General features: G+C 41.4%; 2 protein-coding genes across 4 annotated transcripts in view; one reads left to right on the top strand and one right to left on the bottom strand.

The window, feature by feature from the left end:
* Positions 1-8,705: 8,705 nt before the first annotated feature.
* HNRNPDL (heterogeneous nuclear ribonucleoprotein D like) lies at positions 8,706-15,259 on the bottom strand. Of its 3 annotated transcripts, XR_010655919.1 has the most exons (9): positions 14,552-14,994; positions 13,586-13,754; positions 13,325-13,486; positions 12,703-12,834; positions 12,447-12,561; positions 11,754-11,924; positions 11,326-11,418; positions 10,849-10,953; positions 9,920-10,175 (listed from the first exon to the last, which is right to left on the bottom strand). XR_010655919.1 is itself a non-coding variant. In XM_065878223.1 (8 exons), the coding sequence occupies exons 1-7, from the start codon at positions 14,992-14,994 to the stop codon at positions 11,348-11,350; spliced, it is 1,263 nt and encodes a 420-aa protein (XP_065734295.1). In that variant the 5' UTR covers positions 14,995-15,259; the 3' UTR covers positions 8,706-10,175; positions 11,326-11,347. The 3 variants fall into 3 exon arrangements, 2 of the variants coding, with proteins under 2 accessions (XP_065734295.1, XP_065734296.1); XM_065878223.1 differs by lacking the exon at positions 10,849-10,953 and having other exon boundaries at positions 8,706-10,175; positions 14,552-15,259; XM_065878224.1 differs by lacking the exons at positions 9,920-10,175; positions 10,849-10,953; positions 11,754-11,924 and having other exon boundaries at positions 11,348-11,418.
* A 679-nt stretch (positions 15,260-15,938) lies between these two features.
* Positions 15,939-19,902, top strand: part of ENOPH1 (enolase-phosphatase 1) — a 35,032-nt gene continuing 31,068 nt past the window's right edge. Inside the window, exon 1 of the mRNA XM_065877960.1 lies at positions 15,939-16,216. Coding sequence (XP_065734032.1) covers positions 16,133-16,216 — 84 coding nt within the window. The 5' untranslated portion in view covers positions 15,939-16,132. The remainder of the gene's footprint in view (positions 16,217-19,902) is intronic.

Genomic DNA, 19,902 nt, shown 5'->3' with positions numbered 1-19,902 from the left:
TGTGTCTTTTTGAATTATGGTTTTCTCAGGGTACATTCCCAGTAGTGGGACTGCTGGGTCATATGGTAGTTCTATTTTTAGTTTTTGAAGGAACCTCCATACTGTTCTCCATAGTGGCTGTATCAATTCACATTCTCACCAACAGTGCAAGAGGGTTCCCTTTTCTCCGTACCCTCTCCAGCATTTATTGTTTGTAGATTTTTTTGTTGATGGACATTCTGACTGGTGTGAGGTGATACTTCAGTGTAGTCTTGATTTGCATTTCTCTAGTAATTAGTGATGTTGAGCATCTTTTCATATTACTTGTGATTGGTCTGTTTATATTTTCTAACTCTTCCTCATTCAGTCTTGGAAAGTTGTATCTTTCTAAGAATCTGTCCATTTCTTCCAGGTTGTCTATTTTATTGGCATATAATTGCTTGTAGTATTCTCTTATGATCCTTTATATTGCTGCAATGTCAATTGTAATTTCTCCTTTTTCATTTATAATTTTGATTTGAATCCTCTCCCTTTTTTTCTTGATGAGTCTGGCTAAAGGTTTATCAATTTTGTTTATCTTCTCAAAGAACCAACTTTTAGTTTTATTGATCTTTGCTATTGTTTTCTTCATTTCTATTTCATTTATTTCTGCTCTCCTCTTTATGATTTCTTTCCTTCTACTAACTTTTTTGTTTTTTGTTCTTCTTTCTCTAGTTGCTTTAGGTGTAAGGTTAAATTGTTCATTTGAGATTTTTCTTGTTTCTTGAGGGGAGATAGAATTGCTATAAACTTCCCTCTTAGAACTGCTTTTGCTACATCCCATTAGGTTTTGGGTTGTCATGTTTTCGTTGTTATTTGTTCCTATGTATTTTTTAAATTTCCTCTTTGATTTCTTCAGTGATCTCTTGGTTATTTAGTAGCATATTGTTTAGCCTCCATGTGTTTTTTTTTTTTTTTTTCTCCATGTGTTTTTGTATTTTTCCTGTAATTGATTCCTAATCTCATAGCATTGTGGTTGGAAAATATGCTGGATACAATTTCAATTTTCTTAAATTTTCCAAGGCTTGATTTGTGACCCAAGATGTGATTTATCCTGGAGAATGTTCTGTCTGCACTTGAGAAGAAAATGTATTCTGCTGCTTTTGGGCAGAACGTCTTATGAATATCAATTAAATCTATCTGGTTTATTGTGTCATTTAGAGCTTGTGTTTCTTTATTTTATGTCTGGATGGTCTGTCCATTGGTGTAAGTGGGGTGTTAAAGTCCCCCCACTATTATTATGTTACTGTCGATTTCCCCTTTTATGGCTGTTAGCATTTGCTTAATGTATTGAGGTGCTCCTATGTTGGGTGCATAAATATTTATAATTGTTGTATCTTCTTCTTGGATTGATCCCTTGATCATTATGTAGTGTCCTTCCTTATCTCTTATAACAGTATTTTAATTTTTTTAATTTTTTTAATTAATTTTTTTTTTGCAGTATACGGGCCTCTCACTGTTGTGGCCTCTCCCGTTGCGGAGCACAGGCTCTGGACATGCAGGCTCAGTGGCCATGGCTCATGGGCCCAGCTGCTCCACGGCATGTGGGATCTTCCTGGACCGGGGCATGTCCCCTGCATTGGCAGGCGAACTCTCAACTGCTGCGCCACCAGGGAAGCCCAACAGTCTTTATTTTAAAGTTTATTTTATCTGATATGAGTATTGCTACTCCAGCTTTCTTTTGATTTCCATTTGCATGGTATATCTTTTCCCATCCACTCACTTTCAGTCTGTATATGTCCCTAGGTCTGAAATGGGTCTCTTGTAGACAGCACATATACGGGTCTTGCTTTTGTATCCATTTATCCAGTCTTTTGGTTGGAGCATTTAATCTATTTACATTCAAGGTAATTATCAATATGTATGTCCCTATTACCATTTTCTCAATTGTTTTGGGTTTATTTTTGTGGGTCTTTTTCCTCTCTTGTGTTTCCCGCCTAGAGAAGTTCCTTTAGCATTTGCTGTAAAGCTGGTTTGGTGGAGCTGAATTCTTAGCTTTTGCCTGTCAGTAAAGCTTTTGATTTCTCCATTGAATCTGAATGAGATCCTTGCTGGGTACAGTAATCTTGGTTGTAGGTTTTTCCCTTTCATCACTTTAAATATACCATGCCATTCCCTTCTGGCCTGCAGAGTTTCTGCTGAAAAATCAGCTGTTAACCTTATGGGGATTCTTTTGTATGTTATTTGTTGCTTTTCGCTTGCTGCTTTTAACATTTTTTCTTTGAATTTAATTTTTGTTAGTTTGATTAACGTGTGTCTTGGTGTGTTTCTCCTTGGGTTTATCCTGCCTGGGACTCTCTGCGCTTCCTGGACTTGGGTGGCTATTTTCTTTCCCATGTTAGGGAAGTTCTCAACTATAATCCCTTCAACTATTTTCTCAGACCTTTTCTCTTTGTCTTCTTCTTCTGGGACGCCTATATTTCGAATGTTGGTGTGTTTAATGTTGTCCCAGAAATCTCAGAGCCTGTCCTGTAAGTTCTTTTCATTCTGTCTTCTTTATTTGGCTCCTCAGCAGTTATTCCCACCATTCTGTCTTCCAGCTCACTTACCTGTTCTTCTGCCTCAGTTATTCTGCTATTGATTCCTTCTAGTGTATTCTTCATTTCAGTTATTGTTTTGTTCACCACTGTTTGTTTGTTCTTTAGTTCTTCTAGGTCTTTGTTAAACATTTCTTGTATTTTCTCAATCCTTGCCTCCATTCTATTTCCGAGATTTTGGATCATCTTTACTATCATTACTCTGAATTCTTTTTTAGGTAGGTTTCCTATTTCCTCCTCATTTATTTGGTCTTGCAGGTTTTTACCTTGCTCTTCCGTCTGTAACGTATTTTTTGTCATCTCATTTGTTTTGATGGGTGGGGCTGTGTTCCTGTCTTACTGGCTGTTTGGCCTGAGGCATCCAGTACTGGAGTTTACAGGCACTTGCGTACAGCTGGGTCTTGGTGCTGAGATGAGGACCTTGGGAGACCTCACTCCATTTGATATTCCCTGGGGTCTGAGGTTCTGTTAGTCCAGTGGTTTGGACTCAGTGCTCCCACCACAGGAGCTCAGGCCTGACCCCCAGCCTGGGAACCAATGTCCTGAAAGCCATGCGGTGTGGAAAAAAAAAAAAAAAAAAAGAAAAAGGGAGCAGAATAACAAAGAATAAAAAATAAAACTAGAAAAATAAAAAATATATTAGATAAAAATACGAATGAAATGACAAGGCAAAACAGAACCACAACAGAAAAAAAAGTTCAGAAGAAGCCTTGGGGGTGGGGCCTAGGCTCAGGACCCTCATGGCCAGAAAAGGCCTTGTGGGGTTGGGGTCGTGGCTTAGGCTCAGCCTAGACAGTGGGGGCCCCGGAGAGCGGAGGTAGAGGCCTGGGACCCCAGCAGGCTTGCCGGACCCGAGCAGTCAGGGGAGATGCTAGCTGCGTTCCCCTCTGATCCTCCAATCCCCCAGAGGTCTCTCTCTGTCCCCACTGATCCCTGCACCATGGGTGGGCTCCCCCTCTGGTCATGGAACCCCTCCCCTTCCCCAGCCACCCCTCACGGGTGCCAGTCCCCTGCTCCCTCCACTTTCTCTCCCCCCTCCTTCCCTGCCACGTCCTACCTGGTTGTGTGGGTACTTTTCCTGTCCCTTTAGGTGTCCGACATCCCCCACCAGAGCCTGGGAGTTGCCCTAGTTGTGTCAAGAATTTAGAATATTACATAAACATAGTTGGTAAAGCAGTTGCCGAGTTTGAGAGGGTTGACTCCAACTCTGAAAGAAGTTCTACTGAGCAGGGTAAAGTGCCATCAAACAGCCTTGCATGCTACAGAGAAATCCTTCATGAAAGACAGACCTCCTTGCTGTCTTATTCAAGAGACTGCCTCAGCCACCCACCTTCAGCAACCACCACCCTGATCAGTCAGCAGCATCAACATCCGGGTAAGACCCCCACTGGCAAAAAGATTATGACTCACTAAAGGCTCAGATGATGGTTAGCATTATTTAGCAATAAAGTATTTTCAAATTAAGGTGTATACATTGTTTTTTTAGACATAACACTATTGCACACTTAATAGCCTACAGTATAGTGTAAGCATAACCTATATGTACCGGGAAACAAAAACAATTTGTGTGACTCACCTTACTGCTTTATTGCGATGGTCTGGAACTTTACCTGCAATATTTTTAAAGTATGCCTGTATGCCTTTTATCTTATTAGGTATATATGTACACCTGAATACTCTTACACTATATGTAGGACTGCACTAATGCATGGAAATGTAAATATGTAATGCAAATTTAAAAAACAGGGCATGATCTTAGCAGTGATTTATCGAGTAATTCTGAAAACCTTTGACATCTTCATGTAATGCTTTTTTCCCTTTCTTATGCAATAAATACAGTTAATAAACTGTGACCGTTTTCTTAATCAAGTTATACTAAGAGTCTGCATACCTTTCCCAGGAGAACTGTCAAGAGAACAGTAGTTAATGCCTGTATATTTCCTGGTTAAGAGTGTCTGCTTGATTTTTTCTATTAAAGGCAGAGAGAGAAATTTGCTCCTTGGTCTTTAATGAAGAGAAGAATGATTTTATTTCACCAAGTGGCAAATATTTAACACCAGTAGAATTTTAAAAGATTCAGGTTAAAGAAAATACAAAACCAAAACCCTACAATGGTAGTACCATGAATCTTGGCTAGGGGTTGGTGAAAAATCCCTTTATCTGCCACCAACACCAAGACCCTTCTCTCCTGGGGTCTGGGATATGTGGGAAAAACAAACATAAACAAAAAAACCAAACTCCACAATCAGTGAATTGGTAATGGAATGTTATGTCTGAATTTGTTATTGTCTTGGATGGAGAATCAAGGGAAAATAAAAACCCTTTTGCCATGTCTATATCTTGGTGTTCTAAAGCACCATGTTAATAGCAATTAAAATAACTTTAATTAAATGAAAAAGGGAAGAGAACTTCCTGGCAGTCCAGTAGTTAGGACTCCTCGCTTTCATTGCAGAGGGCCCTGGTTCAATCCCTGGTGGTTGGGGAATTAAGATCCCACAAGCTGGGCGAGTGGTGACGATAGGTCAAAGTGGAGATATTCTTAGTTATGACAGGCTCCAAGTCCTATTTTTACATGGATTGTAACTAAAGAATAAATACATGAAAAAATAGACATATTTTAAATGAGATCAAAGGTGTAATTTGGGGGTCTCTTTATTTCTGAAGTCATTCAAATGCATAATTAAAAAATTATAATTATATCCATAAAAATATTTTAAAAATCATTTTTCCAGATTATGAAAGTAACACACTCAAAAATGCCTTGTTTTTCCTTATCTCCAAATGATGTGCTAGGTATAGTTCTAAACTCCTAGGAAGAAGTAATAAAAATTCTTGGACTTTTTTTCTGTATTTTAAGTCTGATAGAAATCACACATTAAAAAAAATCTGTACAAGCTAATGAAAATATTGTTTCTTAGATTTTAACTGGCATTAAGTTGATGGTACAACGCTGATTATCACTGTAGATGTTCTGATTGACAGCTATATGCCTTTGATTAATAGAAATGTCACTACATAATGAGCAATATATGTGACATGTACAGCCATTCAAAACATAGTTTATGGGGAGAAAATACCTAAAGTGTTTCTTGGTAATGAAAAATACTGGAAGTACCCTAAAATATTTTAGTCCTCATTGTCACACCCTCCCTTCACCCTTCTGCCTGTATGGTGATCTAAAGAACTTTTATGTCCCATACGTCTCATGGTTCAAGGGTAACCAAAGTAATCACTCAATTCCATAGGACAGGGACTTCCCTGGTTGTCCAGTGGCTGAGACTCCACGCTCCCAATGCAGGTGGCCCGGGTTCCATCCCTGGTCAGGGAACTAGATCTCGCATGCCGCAACTAAAAGATCCTGCAAGCCGCAACTAAAACAAAGAAACCTGTATGCTGCAACGAAAATCCCACATGCTGCAACTAAGATCCGGCACAGCCAAATAAATAAAATAAATACCATAGAAAAGCTCTCTCATGAGAATGAGTAGTTGCTTCAGATTATCTAGGCTCCAGTTTCATCAGAGAAACAAGAATGAATCAATTGTTTTTTTTTTTTTTTAAAATACTTATTTGGTTGCACTGGGTCTTAGCTGTGGCAGGCGCACTCCTCAGTTGCGGCAGGCATGTGGGATCCAGTTCCCTGACCAGGGACTGAACCCAGGCCCCCTGCATTGGGAACTCGGTCTTAACCACTGTACCACCAGGGAAGTCCCAAGAATGAATGAATTATAATCAAATGCTACTTTCCTACAAAAGACTTCAGCACTCACAAATTAAGACTGCTGACCAATCTTAATGCTTAGAGATCCCTCCCAGAAGTGGCAAACACTGAATCTAGTCCTCAGAGATGCTTGATAGACTCCAAAATGTAATAAGTTACATTCAATTAGCCAACTTCCTCAATTTGAAAAATCAGGGGATTAATTATGGTTTTCCATAAGTCCTTTTATGGGGTTGGCCCTTCCTGTCTCATCAATAAAACAATCACCCTGTATTTGTTCACCAGCCAGCACACAAACTTCTGAGAACATTTGAAGAAACTTCCTTTGGGTAACCGCATCAATGATAGCAAATTCAATAAATTTTGGAAATTCCCTGACAGTCCAGTGGTTAAGACTTGGTGCTTCTTACTGCTGTGGGGCGGGCCTCGTTAGATTCTTGGTGGGGGAACTAAGGTCCTGCAAACTGCATGGTGTGGCCTAAATGAATGAATTCTAGTCAATCTGTCCCCATAAGAGCCAACTTCGAGTCTTTTAAAACTAGATAGCTTTCAAAGTAGTTTATCATTTCCTTGAGACATTTATATATAGCCATGATTTTTTTTGTCTTAAGAAAACTCATTTTAGTCAGATTCTCAAAAGGTGATAAGCATTGGAACAGTATGAGAAAACCTGTCTGCAGTAGTGCTTCTCACATATTTATAACACATGCTAGTCTTTGGTAAACCAAACTCTTAAGCATTGTTACTTGAAATTTTTAGATTTTAAGTAACAAATCAGAGACTGTTGAATATCCCTTTCCCAATCACACTGAGATCATGATATACCTCCTCAAATGGGTATACCTCCTCTTGGAATGAGTAGACCAAAGAATAAGGTCAGGAATTAAACTGCCACTTAAAGCAACAATCTTTAGGATGTTCAGCATTACCCTCTAATCCATAGAATACCACTGTATTCTTTCCTACAGTTTATAAAACAGTGGTTAAGTCAAAGTTTCCACCTTTTTCTATTCAACCAAAACTCACTGAAATCCCACATCTATTTCAAGACAAAGAAAAATATAAAACCTCAACCAATCCTAAAGGAACAGCCCATTTTTATGGCAATACACTTTTGAATGACTTTACATGAAAACAAAGTTGTATTGCTTTTGCTCAGAAAGTTGAGACCACAGTAGATGGCAATTCTATTAAGTTGCAAAGTTTGAGAGAGATTTTTACAGAATGAAATTTTCTGACTTCGCTTAACACTAGGAGCAATTCAAATGGCAGAAACGCGCGCGCGCGCACACACACACACATCTGTAACTAAAAACTGCAGTTTATATAAAATTACATTTAAAAGTGCAATTATAGGGCTTCCCTGGTGGCGCAGTGGTTGAAAGTCCGCCTGCCGATGCAGGGGACACGGGTTCGTGCCCCGGTCCGGGAAGATCCCACATGCCGCGGAGTGGCTGGGCCCGTGAGCCATGGCCGCTGAGCCTGCGCGTCCGGAGCCTGTGCTCCGCAACGGGAGAGGCCACAGCAGCAAGAGGCCCACGTACCGCAAAAAAAAAAAAAAAAAAAAAAAAAAAAAAAAAAAAAAAAAAAAAAAGTGCAATTATAATTGCAGTGTCCTTGAATCACCTTTTTCATCAGTGAAACATAGTATCCTGTGGTGGACATCCTATTAGATACTTGCAACCTATAGCAATTAATTTCTCAGGTTTCTTTGTATTGAAATTTATAAGATTAGCAAAGGGTCCAGTTACTGTCACCATTATGAAAAAGATGCATGGAAGAGAATGAAATAAATGCTCTGCTCATCCACGTTAGTATCCCAAAGACAGTTTAACTCTTAATCCCTAATCTTGTAAATGTAGCCATCGGACTACAGAATACTAACGTGTTAATCAACAAAACTGCTAATTAGGTTTCTTTCAGGGTAAGTAGCAACACATAGAACTTGCTCAAAACAACTCAGGAAGCATATTTAAAAATATACAGGTTAATTATATTTGTCATAGGTACTTCAGTTTTTCTAAAAGACCTCAATAATCTCTAGATGTATTTCTTCGAAGTCATATATATCAAGACTTGACTGAAGAGTTTGGATTTTGTTTAAAAAGCCTTTATTCATTTTTGATCAGGGAAAGGACAATCTCAATGTCAACTTGTCACCTAATCATAAATTTGAACTTACAGGATTCACTGCCCTAAAGACACTGCACCTACTGACTTTGACAACATAACTTAAAATGAAAATCTCCTTTCTGTTCCCTAAGGTTGCATGTTGAACGAATCAGACAATCCCTTGCAACAGCCAACATTGGTACTTGGCCTAGGTGTAAGGTCAAATAGCGAAAACAGGAGCAAAAAGCCAAAAGCATTGTAACTTGATAGCCCAGCAAGTACAAACATCATCAGAACAAAGTTGCAGGCACCAAATAAAACAAGGCAGGTTCATTAGCATAAAAAAATTTACACTTGGTTGAAGGTGAGGTCAACTATTCCACATATGAACATGTATGCCAATCCTAATGGCTAACATGGAACCACAGAAACAAAAACAAAAACCTTAAATTCAATAACTACACTGAATGTAAAATTCAAAACTTGAGTTTACCCAGGACATCCTCCAAAATCTACAGCTAAAACTTTTTTTTAATGCACCAGAAGATCTGTTGTAATGACATGACTTGGTCACACTTAGATTTGCATTTACATAAGATTTAAGGGATACCTTTCCCCACTATTCCTTTTACGTTTGAATATGGATATGCTTAACTATTCGGCTCATGCACTAACTGCGCTAAAAATGATGAAACTTACTACCATGATTTTTTCTAAGAACTCACACCACGTAACAGTTAACACCCAATACAGCTTCCTAAAAATGCCCCAACAGAAAACATTTTGTTCAGTTTGGTGCTTGCTGTGACATAATACCAACAGAATAGTATACAATTAATTTAGTTATTCATACACTACGTCATATATTTTAATCTAACTTTTGTTCAAATTTTAGTAACTTCATACCTATTTGCCAAAATCCTTGTGTTAAATGTAACTACATCTGACATTCTTAAACTGTGGCTCCTATAACACAGTTCAGGTGTTTTTTCCCCTGGGTATATTTAGACAGTTTAATCAAGAAAACAAAGTTATGGTATTATGATTAGCCAAAGCTCTTTCTAGCAGACCACTGAATACAGCAAGTCGTAACAAATGCCTTTCCAGAGACAAGAGCAAAGCAAAATATTTTCTATTCATAAAAGGAGCTACCAGCATGCTTTGTGCCATTAAAAAGTTACTTTCCAAAATATAACCAGAAGACTTATGGTCTACTAGAAAGCTTCCACTCATCACAACACTGTAACTACGCCACAGACACTTTCATGACAAAGTCTCCAGATATACAAAGAGAAAACAACATTACTTAAAGGTATGTGGAAGCCTCAGTTAAACAGGGAAATGAAGCCTTAGAACATAGAATACATCTAACAAAAAGAGAACAGAGTAGACACTGTAGCTGGCTATTTGTAAAGGACCACAGTTTCTCCCTATGGATCAACACTCCCTACAAAATAAACTGTGCCTTAATTATTGCTTATTTAAAATTACACTTTTACAGGGCTATTTAGTACCTGACGCAGAAAAACAATCACATAAGGAAGCATTTATTTGAGGTTTAACATGAAATCATACAAATAAAATTTGTATAAACACAAATCCACGTCGAGTCATAACACAGATAGCAAAAGACAAAGTAAAAACAAAAACTAATTGGCGGCTATATACAGTTGGACACAGTTGTGTCTTGTACACTAGAAAGTCTTTTACAAAATAATCATCTTAGATCAACAGAAGACCAATCTTCAATGTCGTCCTGCAAGATGGGTTACTTTAGCAATCTCTTCCTAAAAACAAAAACAAAATGGCAATTAGATTTGTGCAACTCTGACAAGCTTTCAAAGGTCCACTTTCATGAATTGTTTTAAGTTCTCACTTTATTCTTCAATAATTAAAGATCACATGCAAATTCATTGGCAAAACGCAGTTCGGGTAATTAATAAATTCACCCTGAAGTTCCCAAATGATATTAAAGTAAAATTTACTTAGAAAATCTGGGAATGCAGTCTTCCCATATTCACAGGTTGAACTGTGCTAGGTTCAAGGTCTACTAGAAACATCTCTAGTAAGCCACATACAATGCTATTACAAACATGAATTTCTAATAGGCTTGTATTGCAAGAAAACAAATTTCTGTGTGCATATGATCTTTAATTTATATCCCAGATTTTAAAGTTCTTGTTTTGGTTTGTAGATTTCACTATTAGCTATAAAAAGAAAAAGCAAGCATTAAATCTTAAATGAACACTTAAAATGAGGCTCCACAATTGAAATACAACACTAAACAGAAGACCAAAATGATTAAGCTGTAAAAAGGCATTTATGTACTTTAACTCCTGTAAAAAACCATTTAAGTTAAGTTTAGACACTTAATCTTCAAAAAGATTAAAAAAGAAGCCAAAGTCTGAAGTTTTCCACTTTAATCTTTACGCTGGTACATGAAGTTGGAAGAGACCATACCACAGGACAGCGTTTTCTGGTGTATGCCTTGCGCTCTGCCCGCAACGTGCGACCCCCAGAGATAGACGTGGTCAGGGTGACACACGGCCTGCAATGAAGTTCCCGCTGGCGGGTACAAACAAGGTATAATGTCAGAGTTAGAAGACAACATTCCTGTTTTCCTTAAGTTGTACCCATTTCAGTACTTTACCTGTTAATAGTTCTAAAAAAGTTTAATTATTCCTCTAGACCACCTGGTACACAAAGCAAACAGAAAAACTCTTAAGTTTTTCTGTAATACTAAAGAAAGTGAGATAAAACTTTAAAGTTAAAGATCTATAGACACTTTAGGCAAAACAGGTTCATAAAGCAAGTAAAAAATTAACAATTTAGTAAAAACAGGCTACATGATATTTTGTTTTCACTTATTTTTCATTTGTCTATTGATCTTTAAATTAAATTAGAATTTCCACTGGTGTCTTGAACTCTTATACACACCTGTTTTCTCCAACGTCCCCTTTTAGTATGGCTGGTAATTATTTTGGTGATTGCCACCCCCTCGAGATGCCTTGCCATAAGTGCTCTGTTGGCCTATTTTGAAAAAACAAAAAATTATGCTTAGCTTTTAATGAAATAGTTGCACTGTATATTTAAAAAACTATTAAATATGCAAAATCCTCCATGGCAATTAAAATAACCAGATATTTTAAGTCATTATAAACTAGTCACATATCACATTCTAGAATGTTTGTAATGACTGAAGTCTATCAGTATAAGCTCCTATGACTATTAAACGTCTCAAAAATTTAACTCCAAACACTTCAAGAAATAGAAAACACCCACACACACAGTCTCAGAATGGGATTGTACTTTAAACACTGAATTTTAGTACCATTGGTTTACGAAATTAAGTTAAATATTCTTACCACTGTAGTCTGTATATCCCTGTCCATATCCATAGTTCCCATAGTTATACCCAGTATAATCATAGCCGCCATAGCCACTATAGTTTTGATCACCACCATAGGCACTATTGTAATTTCCATATCCTTGATCATAATAGTTATTAAATCCTTGGTTCCAGTTTTGGCCCTGACCTGAAACAATGCACAATGATTGTTAGGAAACAACTTCTGACCCCCAATCCTAACATAAAATGATGCGTTCCTGTCCCTCACTCTGCAAATCTTAAAAAGGCAGAATGGATACCTATATTGCTAACTGACCAAGAAAGTATTACAGTTGGCATAAAAAAGGGGGCAGAAAGTCCAATTGTGCCAGTATCAGGCTTCCGAAATTCAATGAAAAATCAGGACAAAGGAGAAGACAGAGTGTTTATCTTTAAAACAAGGACTCCTGCCCTAGAAAACCTATCAGGCCAAAGTGTTCCATGTAATCTTAATTACATTTAATGGTGTTATTTTCCCATCAGTAAGGACACTGCCAGAGTAGCCATTGTTTGAAGAGGTGAAACCAGTAAATACAAAAGCCCACCCACTAAGCTGAGCAGTTTCCATGTTGTAACAGTTTAAATTTGGCTTCACTTTCCTATGGGCTTATTCATATTCCGCAGTTTATAGCTTACAGCATTGAGTCATTGCCCAGGAATTAAGTCTCACCTCGGCCACGACCCCTAGTACCACCTCGTCCACCAGCTGCAGCACCTCTTCCTCCTTTTTGTTGTTGCTGTTGCTGCCTATATACCTCTTTGGGTTGTGCAACTTTGATTTCACACTAAAAACAAAATTTAAAAAGCAAACAGAATTATTACCCATATTCTAATGTCAAGCCATTGTTTTTCTTCTCAAAACAGATTGAGAAATTTCACTTTAAGAAAAGGTTATTGTTCATTTACTATAATCAAAATGGCTTTACCTTCCCAGAACCAATTTGATGATATCTGCTTTCTAACAATTTCTTTACTGGCTCTTCGTCTGTATATGTAATAAAACAAAATCCTCTTCTTTCATTTGTTTTTGTATCCATGGGAAGTTCAATATTTTCAATCTGAAATCAAGATACACACTCAAGGTCACCCACTAATGGTAAAAAGCTACTAAGATGTTTTAGAATGCCACAAGTCCTTTTCAAGCTTCAACATAACATGTCATTCTAACGAAATAACTTCTGTATAAACCACCGCTTTATTATCCACATCAAACTAGAGTGATCTGTTTCATCTATGGAGCATTGAGAAGGGAGAGTAAAACCTTATTTAATACCATTTCTTACTCCACAGATGCCACTAGTTAGTAAATCCAAACCCTAACCACACCAAAGCATCCATCTTTTTGCTGAATTAGTTTCCATTAGACACTAGTTTCCATTATAACACAGAAAGCACTGATTAAGGTACGGTGACTGGAAGGGACTTGAGCAATAATTTAATCCCACCCTCATCCAACATTGAGTTTGCTCTGTAAGAACTGGATCAGGAATAAACATTATATAAACGTTATCAAATGAAAATACACGTAAACGTAAAAGCAGAGCGCACCTCTCCAAAGGCTCCAAAATATTCTTTAATTTGTTCTTCTGAAGTATCTGGGCTCAATCCACCCACAAAAACCTTTTTAGGGGGTTCCTTCCCTTTTAAAGCTTTGGCTCTTTTAGGGTCTATCAATTTGCCATCCAGCTTGTGTTCTTTCATTTCCAAAACCTAGAAGACAGATTTATTTAATCTGACAACATACAAGCAACCCTCTGAACAATTTGCAAGAAACACACAAAAGCACCACAATGCGAAACATGTTCCTACCTTATCAACACTAGCAGCATCTTTGAAAAGCACAAATCCAAATCCTCTTGATCTTCCAGTGACTGGATCTGTTTTAATTGTGCAGTCTACAACTTCCCCAAATCGAGACAAATATTCAGTCAGATCTTTCTTGCTTGTATCCCAGCTCAAGCCTCCAATAAACATTTTACTAGAAATAAAAGTTGTTTTTTAAGGTTAGCAGCAACTACAACGATTACTTAAATACTGAAATTACGTTTACGAAATAAAAGTATAAAATAAGCATGGGGAAATACATCCTGATGTACAAATAATTTAACCCGTTTATAGACACACACGAACAAAAGACCACAAAGATCCCCAAGTTCCTCACTTATTCAAAACGGTGGACACCTTGCTCTCCTCACTGCACAATGCCCAAGTTTAAACGAGGCCAACAATACATGGTAAAGATTGTTCCCGACTAGAAAATCCAACTTTCTATACTGATCCCACACAACTTAGGCTCACCGTCTTCCTCAACTATCAAACCAACGTTCCACCTAAAAGAACTCATTATCACACGTACTGGGAATCTGGGTACCAGTCGCCTACAGGTTCCCAAACCAGGAGTTCCCTAAATCCTCCCCCTGAAAACTGCGCGGAACCGTAACACAGACACAATGAAGAGGCGGCTGCAGCTGCAGCATGGGGCATAGCGCGGCCGGCCCCTCCCCCTCGGGCCCCACGCGCGCCTGCGCACTCGGGACACAGACGCCGCCGCCCTCCGCCTCCAACCCCTCTGCCCTTCCCCCACCTCCCGCGGGCCTCTCGAGTCACCGCCCCACCTCCGTTTCCTACTTTCCTCTTCCCTCCAACCTAGTGAGGCCCAGCGGGCACGCGGGGAGTCGACTTGGGGAAAGAACTGGGGCAGCACGCGGCCCCCGAGGGACGAAGGGGTGCATGCGGAGCGCTGGGGGAGGGGGGAAGAGGAGAAGCCTGCGGTACCCGTCATCCTGCTGATTCTTGCTCGCGTTGATCTTAGATCCCTCTGCAAATTCCTCTATGTTGCTGTACTCGTTCATGTCTTCCATAGCGGCTGAGTTATCGGCCGGGAGGCGCTGGCGTGCAATCCGTGTCGCGGCAGCAGCGGCGGCAGAACGTTGTATGGAGCTGGATTTAAAATGGCGGCGGAAGAGATCCGGGCGCCGCCTGCGCCCTCCCTTTATAGCCGCCCCACCCGCCAATCGGGAGGGCTGCTGGGCGGTGACGTGGCGCTGGGCCCGGCGCGCCCCCTGCCGGGAGGAGCTGGGAGCGAGCGAAGGGAGGAGTGGGGCGAGCTGCCGCGGCGCCCTCGGCCGCCAATGGGAGAGGCTGCGGGAGGCTAAAGTAGCGGGAGCGGAGGGGAACAATGGCGGCGGCACATGGGAAAGCCGGGGCGGGACCTCCATCGCGGCCCTTCCGCTGAGGAACGAGGTCGCAGGTGAAGGGACGCGGGCTTGGGAAAAGAGCGTCAGAAGAGAAAAACGAAGGGGCGAAAAGTCCTGGGTCAAAAATCCCGAGCAGCGTCACAGCCCCTCTTGCCTTGAGAGCCTTTGTCTCTGGCGTCCGGTCCAGCCCACTCCCAGCAAAGAGCCGTCAACCCCGCCTTTTTCCGCCCTCGGTCCCCCAGTGCGGAGCTGCTGCTATCGATTGGCACCGGGGCCGCGCTGCTCCGGAAAAAGGCGGACTGCGCCCAGCGCCGGTGGCTGAGGCGGCGAGCGCGCCCTGCCGTCCGCCGCGCGCACGCGTGTTTTGTCCTCGAGCTGGCTGGAAGCAGCCGAACAGGAAGCGGGCACGCGTTGGCCCCTCCGGACAGCGGCGCGGCGCGGGGGCCTCTTCCGCTGCCGCTACAGGCGCGCGGGCCGAGGGGGCGCGGCGGGCCTCCCTAGCCGATCGGCCGGAACCGGGGCCAACGCAGTCAGGCTGACCGGGATCCAAACGGCCTCTTTCGCGGGCTGACGGGAGGGGCGCGGGCCCGGTCGGATTACTGTAAAAATGCAAAAGCGGAGGCCGTGGGCAGGGAGGGGGCTAGGTGCAGTAGAGGGCAAGGGGCACTCACATCCCCGGCGCGCCACTCGCGGGGCTCCCGTCTGCACGTGCCCCGGGCCTCTCCCGCTCGCTCAACCAGTCTGCGGAGAGCGCGCGCCCGCGCACCGGGCTCCCGCGTTCGCTTCTTTGTTCCCGCCCACGCGAGGCCCATTTTGACTGATCGGGTTAGAGGCCCTCTAGCGGCCAATCGACGTCGGTGCCATTACCTCTCCCCGCCCCATCGGAACCTCGCGAGGACCGCCCCATTTCCCTGCCCACGTGGTCTAGGCCTCCAGGCCCGGGCAGCTTGCGAGTTCAAGGTTCCTGTGCTGCGGGTTTCTCTATTTTCAGGGGCGCCGACGTGTCCTCTCCGCCTCGTGCGTCAGGCCGCGCGCGGTTGTGCGCTCCGGGACTCTTTTCGGGGCTGTCGGAAGCCCAGCAATTTGCTGGGCGCAGCCGGCACGGCCCTCCGCCCTCCCTACCAGTAGGCCGATTCTCGTAGTAGCAGCCGGTGGGGAAATGGTTGTGCTTTCGGTGCCTGCCGAAGTCACTGTGATCCTGTTAGATATCGAAGGTACCACAACCCCGATTGCTTTCGTGAAGGTGAGGGGCGGAAGGGAGCGGGGAAGTTACTTGTGCTTTAAAACAAAAATTTTAAACTATTGCAGACCTTGCACTAGAGACACGAGGCGTGGGAGAAACGGTGTGGCTTTGCAGCTGCTCTGGGACGGGAGGAGGTAGTCTGCGGCGGATTGCGGGGATGCTTTTCCTCACCGTCTTCACCTTCCCGCGTCCCTGCCCTCGGTTATTTGCAGGTGGGAAGGGATGGAGGTGGTGGTGAAGAAGAGACGAGGAGGGCAGGTACGCCGCGGCAAGGTGAAGCGTTGTGGGCGCCGCCCGCCGGCCAGGTGTGCGCCGCGTCGACCCGCTGGTGAGCTTCCGCCTTGTGGCGGGTTGGACCTGGCGAGGCGGCGGCCGCGATCTAGTGGTCCTTGAGGCTTCTAGTCTAGTAAAATGGGAAGGCTGAAGGATGAAGACGATTTTTCAGGTACCCCTGGTGACAGGCGGTAATGGTTGCTCTTGGCCCTTTCCCACTCCTGCTGTTAGTGGCCGAAATGCACACTGTATGTTACTGGACTAGGCTAGCAAACGTCTAGATTCCGTTCATTTTCTTCGAAAAACCATGGAAGCTTAAAGTTCTTACCAAAAGCCTTCCTCCTAGGATGTCAGTGCTAACCAACACTTGTCTATACCTAGTTCACAAACTTACAACTTTGCATTAGAGCAGGTTCCTTTTATATATATATTGTATTTGCCAGGATAAGTAAATATTAATATAATTTTTTAAAGAATTCCTCGGGCCTGGTCTTCTCTTATTTGACTTCTAGAGGTTTAAGATAAAAGTATTCACTAGAAGTGCTTGCGTGCAGTAATAACCGAGAAAGGAGGGAAAGTACAAAGTAGGAAAAATAATAACTGCTTTCTTGTAGTTTTCAAAGAAAAAAAGGATTCCTCATCTTTGTGGTTTATAGTTTACAAGTCACTATCTCCATTCTGGCTTTCTCTTGCTTGCCACTGTTATCAGGAGACCAGGGATAATGACAGGACAGGTAGTTGTTATATGGCATATGTAGCGTTCTTGGAAAGTTGATTTAGGGAGTAAGATACCTCATGCAAATCAATTTTGTAACAAAACATTATGTGTCTCACCTTTTTTACCCACTATGTCTTCTGTAAGATGACACGAGCCACTTCTTGGAATCTTTGTTTATGAAAGACTTATCCTGAGATCTTTCTGAGAATAAAAATGCCTTGATGATCTAAATAGATTTTTTTTTGTTTTTGATTTGTTTCTTTGGTTTTGTTTGGCTTGTGGAATCTTAGTTCCCCCGACCAGGGATCGAACCCAGGCCCCTGCAGTGGAAGTGTGGAGCCCTAACCACTGGACTGCCAGGGAATTCCCAAATAGATTTTTTTTTTGGATTTGACACCAGACTGCCAAAAAATGATTCGGGGTCTTGTTTAAAGGGTAGTTTCTTGTGCCTTGTTCTATAATCTGTTATTATTTTTATTAATATTAATCTATTACAATATAATCGTCTGTTAGTTTGTTATACATTAATTTACCAAAACCAGTGTTTCTAAAAGTATGTTCAGAAGAACATTATGTTTGTTTGGCTGTTTTTAGTAATTATGCAGAAAAGGTTTCCATTATTAAATCCACTTTGGGGGAGTGTTCTATATGTATTCAACCAGGTTTCTTTATTGCACGCCTTCTCAGAGCCTTTATATCATGTACACACTTGCACACACGCACACACACACACACTGTGAGCCTTAAAGAGACTAGCATGTCACAAATTTACTTGAACCAGAAAAACTTTTAGCAGAGTATCTCTATATTTTTGAACACCTTTTAAAGAGATGCTAAGTTATATGCTTCTTGGACCTCTGAGCATGGAGCTGGGAATTGGGAGATGTTTGTTTTACTTGGGCTTTATTAGTCACATTAGGTGTGTGAACTTGTAGCCCTCCTTCCTGTGGAATGGTGTAAGGAAACATTGAGTAATGTATACCTGCAGCTTGTATACTTGACTCATCCTCAAAAACTTGGTGAGGTGTGTGTACTCTTTGCATTTTACTGATAGGAAACTAAGGCTCTGAAAAATTGAACAGTATGCCTGGGATTTGAAACCAAATTGTCTGACTCAACAGCTCTTACTCTTTCCATTATTGCACTCGATCTCTGAAATGGGAACCACAGTGCTCGTTCCATTTTCTTTGCCTGGCCTTGTGGGTGTTAAATGACACAGCTGGTATGAGAGCACTTTAATCAGTAAGAAGTACCATAAAAGTATATGGCAGCAAATTTCAATATACACCACCTCTAGGTGGTAGGTATAAGAGTGAGCCCTTGGAACAGAATAAGTATAGTTGAGTCTCACTTTATCTGGGGGGTTGCTTCTACAGTCAGCGTACACTGTGAAAGTTGAGTATTTTCAAAAATTGCCCTTGAACTACCCTTAGGAAGTCAGTTCTCTTTGGAAATTGATTCCGTCTTTCAGTAAGTCATATGCAGCCATTTTTCCTTCAGGGTTGAAACGTATCCCTGCTTCTTCCTTTGAGTATCGGAGGAAGTTGGTTTGGGATTAGGTGATGTAGATGAAAAATATATTGTGTCAAACTTTAGCCTCACAATGAACCATTCATGCTGTAAGAGACACTGAGGAACTGAGAGACTGTCCAAGGGAACAGAACACCTTCATTGAGTAGAATGGCAGACAGATTGCCAGCACTGGTTATGTGTTTTTTTTCCCCTTTCTCTCTCTCTCTCTCTCTCTCTCTCTTTTTTTGCTGAGCACTTAGAGTTGAATGTGTATATGATGCAACTTAACTATATAAGATGACACTAACAGTGCTGGATATCTTATGGGATACCATAGAATCCTCCCAGTTTGGGTGCTCTGAGGACAGGCTGTTGCTCTATCAGGGCATGCCTTCAGCCTTTGGGCTCCCGGCAACAATAAACAATGTTTTTACTTCCTGCTATTTTGTCTTATTTTCTTTGGTCAAATTTCTAGAAAGGGAAGGGTTCCTAGCTTGGATCATCTAGTCAATGTCACAACCAGCTAATTAATTTCTCATATGAATCAACTGATGCCTGGGGGGATATCTTTGTGAGGATCCTCACAATGTGTTGGGGACAGAGCAGCAATAGATGGTTCCCGGTGCATGTGAGTCCTCAAAGCCACCAGCCCACTGCAGGACGTGTGTCTCTGGAGTTTTTCTTTTCTTTTCAAGCGCTAACTTTGATTCTCTACAGTGGTGATCTCCCAACATTTTTTGGTCATGTACATCATCAGCAGAATTGGAGCAGGCAGGCACTACCAATAGAATTTATTGTGTACACGTATTACTGTACTATTATTAAGTTGTAAAGTAAATTGGAATTTAAAGCTGAGATTTAAATAAGTGTAAATGAATGTTATTGTATTCACTTCCCTTCTCCCCTTGAATCATCTTGCATGCACCTCACAGAGCCACTGCTTGATCTTTGTCTGTGTGATGTAATATTCATTTTCTGACTTTGTGCATTGTATTATTCCAGTGTTTTTAGTCTGTAAGCTATGAAATAACACCATTACCAGTCCTTGGGGTTATCCTGTCAAGAACCTTCAACTATTGTTTTTGAGTTGGAGAAAATGGTGTCTTGCTTCTGAAAACGCTCTATAATTTGGTGCCTTTCCTGCCATTACATGTCAAGTTAGTACCTGTAACAACAGTTGCAG

The sequence above is a fragment of the Phocoena phocoena genome, chromosome 5 (assembly GCF_963924675.1).
Source record: "Phocoena phocoena chromosome 5, mPhoPho1.1, whole genome shotgun sequence".
Taxonomy (NCBI): Eukaryota; Metazoa; Chordata; class Mammalia; order Artiodactyla; family Phocoenidae; genus Phocoena; species Phocoena phocoena.
This window is presented reverse-complemented; position numbering and strand designations above follow the sequence as displayed.

Excerpts from the sequence above, each read along its gene's own strand:
- HNRNPDL (XM_065878223.1), bottom strand. The coding sequence starts at position 14,994 with ATGGAGGTCCCGCCCCGGCTTTCCCATGTGCCGCCGCCATTGTTCCCC. Across the intron at positions 12,562-12,702 it reads ATCAAATTGGTTCTGGGAAG|TGTGAAATCAAAGTTGCACA; the intron begins GTAAAGCCATTT and ends TTTTGTTTTTAG. Across the intron at positions 11,925-12,446 it reads TACTAGGGGTCGTGGCCGAG|GTCAGGGCCAAAACTGGAAC; the intron begins GTGAGACTTAAT and ends GCATTGTTTCAG.